The sequence below is a fragment of the Notothenia rossii genome (genome assembly GCF_949606895.1).
Source record: "Notothenia rossii genome assembly, chromosome: 5".
NCBI lineage: Eukaryota > Metazoa > Chordata > Actinopteri > Perciformes > Nototheniidae > Notothenia > Notothenia rossii.
Window position 1 is genome coordinate 39601271 of NC_136903.1, and position 14544 is coordinate 39615814.

The 14544-nt window shown below is 39.9% G+C and overlaps 1 protein-coding gene across 1 annotated transcript in view; it reads right to left on the reverse strand.

Moving 5' to 3' along the window:
- Window positions 1-1666: 1666 nt before the first annotated feature.
- Window positions 1667-14544, reverse strand: part of cmip (c-Maf inducing protein) — a 60391-nt gene continuing 47513 nt past the window's right edge. The window contains exons 12-21 of the mRNA XM_079685219.1: window positions 13647-13673; window positions 13509-13557; window positions 13297-13404; window positions 12326-12442; window positions 11640-11780; window positions 6661-6708; window positions 6411-6557; window positions 6204-6309; window positions 5954-6024; window positions 1667-5698 (exon numbers count right to left, since the gene is read on the reverse strand). Of these exons, the coding sequence (XP_079541345.1) occupies window positions 5645-5698; window positions 5954-6024; window positions 6204-6309; window positions 6411-6557; window positions 6661-6708; window positions 11640-11780; window positions 12326-12442; window positions 13297-13404; window positions 13509-13557; window positions 13647-13673 (868 nt within the window). The 3' untranslated portion in view covers window positions 1667-5644. The remainder of the gene's footprint in view (window positions 5699-5953; window positions 6025-6203; window positions 6310-6410; window positions 6558-6660; window positions 6709-11639; window positions 11781-12325; window positions 12443-13296; window positions 13405-13508; window positions 13558-13646; window positions 13674-14544) is intronic.

Consider the following 14544-nt stretch of genomic DNA (forward strand, 5'->3'; position numbering starts at 1 on the left):
CCCGCATTCCACGAAGACCCGCCCTACTGTGCCTCTGATTCACAGAATGTTGGTGGGGGGGAAAAACGCTGACGGGATGCTGAATGTGATTGGACCAATGCGTTGACAGACACACACAGACAGTGGAACAGTCGGACATGCAGAGCGCTGTTTGTTGTTGGACATAGCGGAACATTTTGACTCGTTGCGTTGTGGCGATGTCTCGCAGATAACACATATGAAAACAGTTGTGGTTCGGTCCGTATCCGGACCGGAGTCCGGACTTTGAGGATGCCTGATCTATACAAAATATATATACAATATATATATATACAGTATATACTCCCCCTTGTGGCCAAAGGGGGACACAACTCTTGTCTTCAGATGTATGCTTGAGTGCAGCAAAATGTAGCACAGTGACTATTTTGTCAAATAAACATAAAACAATACATGTTTTAGTAAACGGGACATTATAATCTCCGCACATTAACTCTATATTTGCCTCTGCCATGGTGCCAAAATGAAATGAAATAAAATAAACACTATATAGGGGTTGCTTCTTCTCTGAACTTCTATATACTGCATCCCTCCATATCAAATAAACAAATACATAAAGTTGTGTTCATTGCAGCGATTTATTTCACATACAAAACTATATGAAAACGTGGTGATATACAGTGGCGTTTTCTCCTGGAGACCAAGGGAAGACAGGCTTCTCCTGTTTTTTCAGCCTTTGTTATCATTTTGATAATTAAAAATATATATTCTTGTCTGTGGTAGTTTTTGCGTTCAGGGCATACAAGAGGTGTAACATAACTTTTTTACCAAAACTATATTGAAATAGAGTGTAGCTTGAACAGCAACTAGCTGTAACATTACTGGGTTATTTGGTGATAAAGTAACTTCAGACGCAGACGTCACGTAGCTTCTCAGACGAGAGTGTCACGTTACTTCTCTCGCGGCATAGTTCACGGCATGGTAGGCGACCTGGCGACGATCGACACGATTGGCTGCTCAGTTAGTTCAGTCTTTGGCACAAATCACACCTCATAGTTGTACGTTCTTTGGCACAAATCACGCGTCATAGTAGACAGCCTTCTCTTCACAGAGCTCACTGCTTGCATGCGAACCATATGCGAACACTCCAAAGGGGCGTGGCCAGCAGCAGCTCGGTTACATTTAAAGGGCCAGACCCAGAATCAGCACTTTAGTACCAGGGCTGAAATAGAGGGGTATGAGGCATGCTACAATGGGTGATCTGTTTGGTATTTTGAGCAAAACACTTCAGAGACATGTTTTGTATAGATATGGCCCTATACTATATTGTTCAAATAAAGCATAATAGGTGAGCTTTAAGAGATAAATACACACATACACAGAATCTTTAAAATGCTATAACACCTTTTGGATTATCATTACTGACATATTGATATCATTTTACTTTTAAAATAGTTAGAAATTGCATAAGCAACCATCTATAATCACATTCCAAGATTTGATACATTTTGAACACTGATTGATGTTTTTCGAGAGAATTTCCCTTTTTTTCCCTTCTTGGACAAAAAGTGAATAGCAAACCAAACTCTTACTACAGTAGTGTAGTACTGGTGTCAATAAAAGAGTGGTGGACATTTACTATCCTATGTCGTATACAGATAAAAAAGACATTCCACACACACAACTGAAACATATTCACAGACAATTTAATTTGGATTGAAATTATTCCACATCATGGTTTTTGCTGTTGAAGATATTTTTGCATTCTCATTACAACAGCCAGAGAGCAACAGCAGCAGCAATAATAATAATAATAACCTAGCAGGAGAAGCAGATCAATGGTGGAAAAAAAAAAGAGAGAAACATAATGGGTGCAACCTTTTCAAGCTCCACAAACATCTTTTTTTTACAAGGAATTATGGGAAAAAAGAGTAGTCCTTTCAGTCCGTCAGATTGTGCAGCATCTGACCCTGTTCCTTTTATAACAACTGCTAAGACTTGAGCGCAGCTGTACACATGTTGGACATGGTAGAAACTCTTAAGAGCTAGAGTAGAATAATAAACATCAGAGAGATAATGTGGAAAGCACAGTGAGCTCCACAGAATACAGCGACACGACAGTATCATCACATGTTCCACAGTAACACAGCTTTCATTTAGGGATGCACTCCTTAGATGCCACAATGTTTTCTCTTTATTATTCCTTTTTTGTATTCTCTTTTGTGTCAGGGAAACAAATACATCCTTATAAAGAACATATGAACTGTCTTTTAGCCCTTCTTCACATTCACTTTGAATGTGCACAGATTACTCATAGTCACTTTTACAGAAGCCTTTTTACTGCTAAACAATTACCTATTCAATGAGAATATTTTAAGTAACTGTCAGTTTGACTTTCTTATCATCCGTCATAATATATTCATACATGACCTTTTAGTGATAATTAGACATTTAATAGCTTTAAATTTGCCACGTTTTGAAGTTGGAAAACATTTCTCCCAGGGAAGTGATCAGTAGTTGCCAAGACTCTGAACGTTGGATTTGCATTTACCAATCAGGGTGAACATATGCCGATGCCAATGTATGGCCGATGCATTGGTGCATCCCTACTTCCATTATAACCTCAAACAGTCATAGTCTGGACAAGTGGGGGATGAGTTCAGTGTCCACTTATTTAAAGGAACAGTTGGCTTTCAGGCCGAGTTAGGTGAGAAGGTTGATGGCATTCTTATCTCTTATTGCTTTCAATCTTCTCATCTAACAACCTTTAAAAAGTTCTTCTATTTTACAAAATATCAAAATATTTCTTTAAAATGTTTAGACTTAGAAAAACAGGATAAAACAAAATGACACTAAAGTTACACGGGATTATCTGATGTGTGAAAAGCAACAACTTTATTTTAAAATGATAACGGTCAGTCAGTGTGGTCCACCTCTGATATGATTATCTGGCAGTATTGGTACAAATTCTTGAAGAAACAATAATTATTTGCAAGTTTGATTCAATATTAAAATGGGAAAACTTGAATGATTGAATCCCAGCTAGAGGCAGTGTCAGTCCAACAGTACCAGCATTGGTAATGGCTGTTTAAAAATCAACAACAATCAAACCCGAACTGCCTCGACCTTCAGGACCTGTCAGGACTCATAGCTAGATCTTGGCCACTATGATCAGATATCATTGGATTGGATATCTCTAATTCAGTCCATAACCTCAGTGAGATAGTGATTTGTCCCTTTATCATATTTCAATCCTTTTATAAAACAAAAATAAAAAATAAAAATAGATCACACAGCAACATGTACATGCAAAAACAAACAAAAAACAAGAACACAAGAATTTGATTTAAGTGATAAAATAAGAGATTTTGGAAACTCTAAAGATATTATGAAAACATAATTTGTTAGATTACAGTGCACTTTGTGTGAAAAAAACACCACACACAAATAAGATAAAGGCAACACCAGCCTGCCAATAAAAGGTGGAGGGGGTTGAACAAAAAATTAAAGAGAAGAAGGGAAGAGACGACTATATACACTTGTATATCATACAGGATATGAAAAAGCAGGAGGTCCTAAAACCGGAACCAAAGATGGCCGTACATTAACCGAATCTACAAGCCAAACCTATCATGGCACCTAATAAATAAGAAAGCATCTCATAGCGGACGGCATCCTGTCCTCTGCTGCAGCCGTGGTGTTGGTTTAACAAACCCTAAGCATTCCGGAGGTCGACACAAATAAATAAAATGGATGGGTGCAGTCAGAGCGAAGCTGACAGGAAAAAGAGAGGAAGTCTGACATGTCTTGCTTTTTCTAGGGCCAATGCAACCCAAACCACATCTAGACAGAGAGGAAAATGAGCTTCTGATAAACTGGGCAGTTACCACATCATATGTAATGCTGCCACAATACCAGCAGGCAACATTTTGAGGGAATGCAGAAAAGCAGAAATGGCCAAAAGGTGCCTTTTTCCTATCCTTTGTCCCCTATAGCCCGTGAAAGAATATGTACAATGATTTTGTCCCATTCACTGATGACAATTATTCACCCCAACAGCCTAAAAATGTAACCCATTTATGATGGTGTAATATAAGAATAGCAGAACAATTTAAAACAGGTGGTGTGACATATAGTAAGATACCAGTAGGCCACTCATCCACAGCTCCATTATAGGCACTGAGACTGCTCCCCCTGACCTCAGCTAGAGGTCAGAAATGTGAATCCAAACAGTGTCAGTGTCTATCCACAGGCAGCTTCCATTTGAAACTTTGTCAGTATTGAAAACACACTTATGTTTGCCCAAAGACACAAGTGCACAAACATAAACTGAATTCAATGACAAAGTTTGGCAAGTTACATTTCTTCTTTTTATATATCCGAAAATAGCAAAGAATAAGAAAAAACACAACTCTCAGATGGTGATGGTTCAGGTCCAATTTGAGTCCACTTCACAGATCTATGTTACCATCATGACATTGTACAGAGAGATCTGTGTATGGGGCCCTCTTGGGGGGCTTGTGTTGTATCTTGCAAAGAAAGACAACAGGGCCTGTGTACTTCATTATTGTAAGGACACAATCCAGAAGAGACAGATTTAAGAAGGCTTTAAAAAAAACATATAAATATTAGGCAGTCCCAGACAACCCAACTACTGCTACACAACGGTTATTAAATAGTAATTGGAGATCATCAGTATGTACAGTGAAAACAAACGAAAAAGGAACAAATGTTACCGTTGAACTTTCCTGCAGAGTTTCCAAACTGTTTCTAAAATATCATCACTGGGTGTTATCATAATATATATGTTTTATAAAGAAACACACAATATATGAAAGCACAGATGTCTGGAAAAATATGTCCATTCAAGTTGATAAAAACCTTCTTTCTTTTTTTTTGTGCGAGAACCTGTCATGAAAGACAAACAGGCACAGTCTTGCAACTCTTTGTTTCTAAGAGGCAGCACCTCTATTTCCCAATAAAACCTTTGAACATATTAGAATCACAACCTGAAAACTAAAGCCAAAGAGTGTGAGAGCGAGGACTGAGGTTCAGTTCAACACGTCTGCTTTGAGAGCTACTTCGCAGATCAGTTTGGAGAAGAACTGGAATGTAAGCTGCGGTATCCAGCTTTCATGGTACAAGCGCAGGAGAGAGAAACAGATGGGAAGGCTCAGATCTTCCTCACGACACACCAACAGCGGTGGGAGGGCATCGGCTGGAGAGCTGCACCTGGACTGGATATGGGAACAGAGAGACATCTGAAAGACTGGGCAAAAGCTCAGCCAGAGAAAAAGTGTCCTGCATGTCACAATGTAACAGCGGTTAGCTTTTCCTCTAATCATCAGGTCCTTGGAATATTGGTGAAAAGATAAGGGAAGCTGCAAGTCAATAAAGATTTCTTGTTTAGAAAAAAAGTGTTGCTGACAGTTGATACCCAGTGATGATGTCATTACAGGGGTTGTGATGTAGCTTGTGAAGGCTCTTCCTCTGGTCACATCAGATGATATTTACGCAGGGATGATGTCACATGTCCTGGTCTAATGATGGGCAACGATGGAGATGACATAACTACACAATCTTGTCATGAATTGGAGCCTGTGTGCAGTGTGTGCATATGTTGATGTGTCTGCCTGGTTGTGTGTAAGGGTTGAGTGAGCCTGGTTGATCACCAGGCCTCTGTGTACCGAACATCAACGTCTTTCAGGTTAGGCAGTTTGGCCTGCAGAGAAAGACATAGATGAAAGGAAACTGCATCAAAACCTTGAAACATACACTTACTCCGTTTCCACTATATCAGTTTAAAGTTAGCTCAAATTTCAGAACACATGCATATTATCCCCGTTACCCCTAGACTGATAACAATTTATTGTTAAATAAAGAGTGTAAATATTAAGTCCCTTTTGTCATTACAGCTGCATGTAAACTATTACATGTAAGTTTAATTGAAAATATAAACATTGTGTTACAGTACTACCTTGAGGTCCTCATATGTGTCAGATGTGAGCTTGGTGCTGTTCATGTTCAGACTGCAAAGACTCTTCATGGCTGAAAAAGGAAAGTAATTAGCATCAGCCACAATGAACTTCCAGATTTACAAAGCACTGACTGACACCGTTCACATGCTGTCCTTGTCCTCTGCCAGACTGCTCATTCTGTTTAAGCAATGAGGATCTTGTGATGCATAACATGCAGTTAAGGTGTTCATTTTGTGTGTGTTTTCTTACAACTGAGAGCGAGCAGACCAGCATCAGTGACTGGAGTCTCACACAGGTTCAAAACCTGAAGACAAGCCAGATGCTCAGATAACAACCTTAACCCTGAATCCCCAAACTAAAAGAACAAAAAGATAGACAAAGACGGGACATACATTAGACATGTATTGGATCATTAGTTATTACTCATGTGACTTTGTAGATGTGTTTGTGCTGTACCTGTGTGGACCAGAGGTTGAGCTGTTTGAGTGAAGGCAGTTTGATGAGCTGCTCGGCACAGGCACTGGTTACGTTGGTGAAGGCCAGGCTCAGGTTCTCCAAATTCCCAAAAGAACCTGAACTCAACAGACGGGCAAGGTCTGCATCCTACATGTGAGGAAAAACACATTCTATACTGAAATAGTTAACACAAGTATTTCTATCTAACGTGTCTCTGTGTGCTGCAGTGAAGGCATCAGTTTAATCTCACCGTGGATTTTGAGGGCAGAGTAAGCCGGGTGGGGCCTCCTTTCCTTTGCTGAAGAGACAAAAGACAGAAAAAAAGATGGCGTTTGAGCTCAGCAGCCTGCAGAAATATTTTCAGACAGCAGATGGTGTGTGTGAGCAGCTGATCCATGTCATTAAGAGGAAAAGGGATGCAGGTCTTAAACAAAATAATGATTAAAATATTACAGTACCATGTTTTGTCCTCTTACACATACTATATAATTTACTCTAATTTAATCACACTTATTTAATAATTGAGTTATATGACATATCCCTTTTGTTTGATGGTGTGAAGGATGAATACATTGCGTACATATTTATGAACACAGCTGCTTCAATTAAGATTTGTTTATGTGCTATGCATTAAGTATATCAGTTATCTTTCCTTTGTGTTTAAGTATGAATAAAGTGCACATTCATTGGTTGCTGCCTTGGGATAGCTCTACAGCTCTGCAGACAGAACTAAGTGTGTGTGACTGAGCTTGTGAGGCCTCCCGCATTTAGCTGCAGATAAACTTGCCTTTCAGTGTTCAGTTTTCGAACATATTGTTTTGGTATAGTGCAAAAGCATTAAGACCTCATAGTAGCTGCTTCCAAATGATCCTCTTTGATTGTAATTCACTTAAAATTGAGTGACCAACATTTGCTTCTTTTTCAAGTTTCTGTGTTTTCAGCTGTTTTGTTGCTAATTTTGAAGAAAGAAACTATTTTTTGAATTTCATCTGTAATAACATAATTTTTTTAGTAAGTTTTAAGTAATATTTATGAAATAAAAATTTCATTTTTAAATCTCAAGTACCCCTTGAAGTACTCCAAAGCACCCATAGGGGTACTATTACCACCATTCAGGAGTAGGCAAATGATGATAAAAGCAGGTGATGGGCGGAGGTGACAGGTTCACAAACTTGACTTTATGTCCAACAAAACATGACTAGCTGTGACTTGATGATGGCAGCATATCATGTTGGCTTCTTCCTGTCTGAATATTACAGGCTGTTTCTGGTGGCATAGTCATTATTGTCTTTGCCTCTTGTAATGATCATCTAAATATTAGAGAGTCTATTTCCCCTTTGCCCTGCATCGTGTGCATTCTTTGAAGTTGTTTTAAGATGGTCCTTGGGATATGACATTTAAAGTAAGCCACTGTAAACTGACTCCAAAATTGAGAGATCTCTGTCATTAGCAGATGTAAACCTGTGTTGAAAGAAGCTTACATTGAAAAGCTTCTAAGACATACATCTGTTAACACGATGAAGAGAGTGTAGCATCAATCATTTACTCTATGTAGGATAGTGTTGCCACAAATAGCACAATTGTGAACACTTTTATTTTTTTAATCATAATTTAAAAAAAGTTAGTCAATAAAAATGTCAATGAAAGGCAGTGGAGGATAAAAAAAAAAACATAAAACAACAGGTGTGATTTATTGTACCATAATTGTTACAACAGTTGAATATCCAACCAGGACTGAAGAAACTCTAAGTCAGCTCTGGGTTCACGTCTCTTCAACTTGGTTGTGCTATGGATGAGTGCGAGCTGAAACAACATGTGTTGAGTTCTTCTATGGTGAAAGGTAAAAACGATAAGACGCATTCAAGCACAGACACTGACGTTGACAATGTAGAAGGGTTCAGACAACAAAACCTTTGTTGTAATTATAACTATAGGTGTGACTCATTACCCGCAGCTACAAAGCTTTACTGCCATATTATTTTTCCTTCTTGACCTCCTCCTTATTCTCCCTGAGTCTGCTTTGTCGACGAGCTGTGGAGGGTTGATAAAAGCTCTTGTATTCAAAGCGTTCATCCGAGAGAAAAACGGCCCCTAATAATTGTTTTAATGAATAACTCATCTGCCGACTGCTTTGCATATGAATCGTTTGTTCAACAAAAGGCCAGAATACAGTGTGCCCTTCCTTGTTTCTCAAAGTGCAAGGACATGTCTTGATATTACATGTTTTGTCAGTCCAAAACCTCAAGATATACACCTTAATATGATACAAACAGAAAAGAGTCATTCTCTTTAAAAATTTGACTTAAAAAGGACATAATGATGCTCATTTTCAGGTTCATCTCTGTATCTTGTGCTTCTACTGTGACATGTTTGCATGCCTTAATGTTAAAAAAGTATTTTTAAGGAACTAGTATTCGAGCCCATATTTGTAGAAGCAGCACTTCTTTACATGTCTCAACGAGAACATAACATTCATTTGGCAGACACCAGTCAAAGTTCAGTGTCTTCTTCAAGGACGATACATGTGGAAAAGTTGTGGCCTTCTGGACAAACCTCCTGTACGATGATAACTGTTCATACGTGACACAGAATTCTTCTAAATGAACCTTGTGACTGTTCTTTGTTTCTCATCTTATCCAGTGCATTCATACTTCTTCACTTCTGGGGCCTTTAAGGTCACCTATTATGCAAAATCCACTTTCATGTATTTTATACATAAACATGTGAACAAAGATTCTCTCTCTTTTTGTCCTGATCCATTTCTATAAAAGCCTGTCTGAAAATGAGCTGATCAGATTTTGGCCACTTTATGATGTCATAACGATGTTTTGGCTTGTGTAACCATTAGCCAATCACCAACCAAGGTAACCCCCCCCCCCCCCCCTTATCACCTGAATCTCCTCCTAGAGCATCAGTGTGTTCTTTTTAACCAAATATCTACCAGAGGGGCTTGGGGAGGGGGTCCTTATTTTCATCTAAAGCAGTGTTTCTCAAAGTGTGGTCCGTGGACCACTGGTCCGTGAGTATATTGGTAACATTTCACATTTGAAATAAATAAATACATTTAAGTTTTCCGCACTCTTGCGGGAATATCTCCGCAATGGAGCGAGCTTAACTTTTCAGGCAATTTGTAATCTGTTCAAGACAATGTGTTTTTTTTATTGAGTCGGACATAAACTCCGTAATAAATGTAGTCTACATTTCAAAAGAGATGTAAAACCTATAAGCATTTTAAATTGCATTTGAACGAAATGCCTATATAATCTGTAGTTGAATTTCTATTGTTGATTTAATGTGTGAACGAGGCGATATAGAGAATATCAGGTTAAACTGTCATTATTAGGCTGTAATTTGGGCCGGTTGAAACGTTAAGACTCTATAAATATATATAATATGAAATAATGTTACATTACATACTTGCCTCTGCATTGGATTATTATTAGTTTTAGTAATAACCTAATTAAGAACTACCTGAAAGCAGAAAATAATTGCAGGCTGATAGCAACAGAGAGGAGCCGGTGGTTGGGGAAGTTCTCCTCCTGCATTCTTAAACTTTACATTAAAATTTATCGTCTGCACATATCGAGAAGACGTTCATACTCTGCAATCAGAGAATTAATTGTTTTTAATCCACCAAAAACCTCATATGAGGGTAACACAAGTTTTTTAAAACATAAATCAATGTGTGTCTCCGCAGCGGGTCATTCTGTCTTTGTTCTGGGACTGGTGCTGCTGGTGTTGTGGAGAAAGCAGACTGCTCTGACGGCCTTACTCAGACTGCCACTCTCATAAACAGCTGATATTAACACGCTTCAGTGCGCAGCAGTGGCCTAGCCAGGAATTATTGTGTGGGTGGGCCTGGAGAAATGTAGGTGGGCCAGGGGGAGACTTATTAAGTGTGGGGTCTGAGCTGAAACTTCAGTAATGATTTTATTAAATTTTTAATGCACTAATTAAATATAAGCATAAACTAGCAGTGAAAAAAAAACATAGGCACAGCGGCCTCAGAATGTGTGTAAAACTGACAACCACATGACTGGCTCGGCGGCCACAGGTTGTTTATCCTTGACAGTCGCACAGTGGGCACACACTGAGAGTCTGTGTGTGCCCACTGTGTAATACCGAGTCTTTTCCTAGTCAGCACATGTGTACACACCTCACTGCAGACCTCAAGAAGAAATAAGACTTTCATTCACTCACGGCAAAACGTACTTTACTTACAAATATACTCACGGTAAAAAAAAGCATTCCTAATTCCATTGTCATGAAGGTGGAATCTAACTACCGTAATTTTCGGACTATAAACCGCACCTGAATATAAGCCGCAGCAGCGGCATACCACTCTCGGTTCCACTTTTACTTTTGCGCGCTACCTGTCTCACTCTTTTCCGGCCTCCAGCTTTTCCTGCTGGAACCCGCCGCTTAAAGGTGGGGGTCCGCGGACCGGCCATAGAGCCCATAGAGTTAAAGGTGTTGGCCGTTAGCTGTAAAAATCCATAGATTAGCCGCACCGTTATATAAGCCGCAGCGTCGAAAAATAGGGAAAAAGGCGCGGCTTATAGTCCGAAAATTACGGTCTATCCAGAATAAGTTTGATTGGATCCAGGCTAGAAACATGTTTATTTCTGCTGTAAAGTTGGGCATTTTAACATGGCGGGTCTATGGGAATTGCTCCTTTCTGCATCCAGCCCCTGTCGGCCACTAGATGAACTGCAGTTTGTGGCTCTTCCTTCTGGGCTTCCCGGCTCTGCCCCAGAGTTTGCCGCTTGTCAGGAACGTCAAAATCGCTATGACGTGCTGATTGGCTGTGGGTGGGCCAGACGTGCATGTGGCCCAGGCCCACCCGGGCCCACCCACAGCTATGCCACTGGTGTGCAGGTGACGAAACAAGATGCATTGTGGGACATGAGGTTTATTGGCACTGTACATGTATAAAGCGGCATTAAACGTATGATAAACTTGTAATATTCTTTGCGATCTCTCGCGGGCCACATAAATTTGATAGATTTGGCCCACAGGCCTTAATTCTGGCACCCCTGATCTACAAGTACAGCACCCACGTTCACTTCAGGCCTCTAAGAAAGTAGTGTGTGTGAGGGTGTGTGTGTGTGTGTGTGTGTGTGTGTGTGTGTGTGTGTGTGTGTGTGTGTGTGTGTGTGTGTGTGTGTGTGTGTGTGTGTGTGTGTGTGTGTGTGTGTGTGTGTGCGTGTGCGTGCGTGTGTCCCTCACCAGTTCTTTTAGCTCTCTCTGTCGGTCACAGAGCTGCTCGTACATGCGCAGCCCCACCTGGGTGCTCTCCAGGGTGGAGATGATCTGCAGCTGAGTGTCTTTGTTCTCAATGATGTTGTACTCCAGCATCAGACACAGGATCTGAACACACATGAACACACATACACTGTAAAGGTAAACATTTATTTTTGGGTGTGTTGATCAGTTTTCTCTAAGCCCATTAAAACTTGTACATCTGTGCAATTATACTTAAGTGCAGTCACTTTAATCAGCTTTGTTACTACAGCCAACTAAAGTTGCAATGATTTCTTAATGAAGTGATTTGTCCACAGTAACTGCAATCTTAAAGTGAAACTGCCAACCGGTGTCAAGTCTTATAAATGCTTATACTATTATTTGGAGTTGGCAATGTTGATCGGGCAAAATAAGAAGTTAAACACATCGAGTAAAGCCCACGTAATTTGTGATGGACAGTCATACAACACAGGACAACAAATTGCTTCACATAAAACTCAAATAAATTACGTAAGTATACAAACATGTATACAAATACTAAAAACCATACTATACTACAAGAAAAAAAGACAATGTTTATTAATAAAACAATTAATATAAACAAACATGGTCTTCCATTGATGAAAGAGAAACTTCATATAAGCATTTTAGGGCATGGTCTGAATACTTACCTCCACCATGGTCTGGTTTCCACGCAGGGCCAGCAGCATGCAGGGACCCAGCTTGTTCTCCGCCAGCGAGAGCAGGAATTTCTTGGTCTTATAGCAGGAGCCCATCAAAATATGAACCTGGTGGACATGCAGAAGGGGAAACTCAGCAACATCCAGTGGTGGGCCGTCATGGCCAGCAAGGCCTTCCCTGGCCTAAACACTATCAGACTCCCTGACTAACTTTTTCATTAATTTTTTCATTAAAATGTATTACATTATTTTGAATAGTCTATTCGAATCAATAAAAACCGGAAGCTGGGTTGTAGCTCTCACACACTCTATATGAAATCTCAGTTTTTGACAAAAATGTATGATGGATTATCAGTAATAATTTCAAAGTCACACAGACACATTGGATTAACCTTCATCAGCGCTTTTATGCGTTTTAATGCCATTAAACACAACTTTTGATCAGAAAACAGCAAAGGTAAGACGTATTGGCCGTTTCGGCTCCGTAAAGCTACGTTGTGTGTTGTCTGGTTTTGCCTTCGCTGCCCTGAGTTCTGGTCGCACAGTGATGATACCTCTAGAATCTGTGGAAATCAGCTTTCATTTGATATCTTGTTTGTGCAGATCCGATAAGTAATAACATATTTCTACCGTGAGTTCTGTGCTAAGTCCGTTAGCATTTTTTTCGCTTAGTGCTAATTCAGAGGCTTGGTATTACCCTTGTGTTTCGTTAAAAATGGTTCAAATCGTCAGTTAGCTGAGTTTCTTCCCGTTAAGTGGGTATGACACATTAATAGGTTGTTAAATGTTAAGAAGCCCTGAGACACAGTTTTGTGAAGAAAAAAAAGCCTGCAGCCCCCACTTAACAGGTTAATTCAGGTAGGAAACTACTGAAGGCCTAGGTGTGAAATGCACGCTTACTGCAAACAAAGAACTAGCTGTCAGATTGGAGTAGAAGGTTGATTTTGTGTATCAACACCCACCATACTGGCAAACAGCTCTCCATCGTCATCGCAGGCCACCCCTCCTGGACTGTAGAGCTGGAACCAGCCATCTTTACCTGAACGCACACTGAGGAGGCAGGAATGGACCTAACGGAAAAGGGAGAGAAACACAGAAGACTTTCTGTTGGTGAATCTCATCAAAACACTTTTCTGTAAGCTACAGAGGTCAACCTGCAGAAACACAAACTCACCTCCTGCCTCGGGTCCTCAGCAAACCTCTGAATTACATATTTCAGTTCCCTGTTCAGACAGAAACATTAAGACACATGTTTCAAAGTGGAAACTTACTAAATCTGTGCAGAATGGTTTATTATATCTGAGTTACTTACTTAGTGAATTTGGCATGTGCAAGGGCCCTGGAGAGAAGACAAAGAGAGATGGGAGATATGATAAAAACAAATATATTCCTAATAGGAAAGGTTCATTTCATGCATTATTTTCGGGCAGTTGTTGGGATTCTATTATTTTTAAGCCATAGATTCTTATTTCAAATGTCACTCTTTTATTGTGGAAAATCCAAAACCACTTTCTATGCCCTAATCCAGAAGTCTTCCGTCTTAGGACAACCATCTACAAAAGACATTAGTCACTGTAACTCAGACCTGTGACTTTGCCATGTCACACATTGATATGAAAATCCTTATTTTAACAGTACAACACTTTGTTCCTGCTCTCTTCTCTTTTGGCAGGCCTCTCCTCCTGGTTCTCTCTTGGCCCTGCTGGAAGCCCTCGACTGCAGCTACGCATCAAACCACTCTCCGATCACTGGATTACTATTTTAAATGGGGCGCTATTATTCTTTTTTGGGTTCTCCCTTTCCTGTAGTGTGTTTTATAGGTTATTGTGCATGTACATTTTCTGCAAATTCTCAAATCCTTGTGTTCCCTCTGTCACACCCCCAGGTTTATGTCACGGGTTTTAGTGTTGTCTGTCTAGGTTTGGGTGTTTGCTGTCGTGTTTTTCCGTTCTCCTTGTCATGTTTTCCTCCCTGTATATTGTCTGGTCTCTTTTCCCTATGTTTTCATGTCTGTCGTTAGTTCCCTGGTGTGTCTAATTCCCTGATTATTCCCACCTGTGTCTTGTTACCCTGTGTTTAAATTCCCCTGTCTCCCAGTGTTCAGTGTCAGTTCGTCTTGTCTATTGTCACGGTAAGGTCTATGCAGCTGGAACTCTTTGGTTTTTTGATTCCTCACTGCGTGAGCGTTTTCATTTTTGCTGTTATGGAAA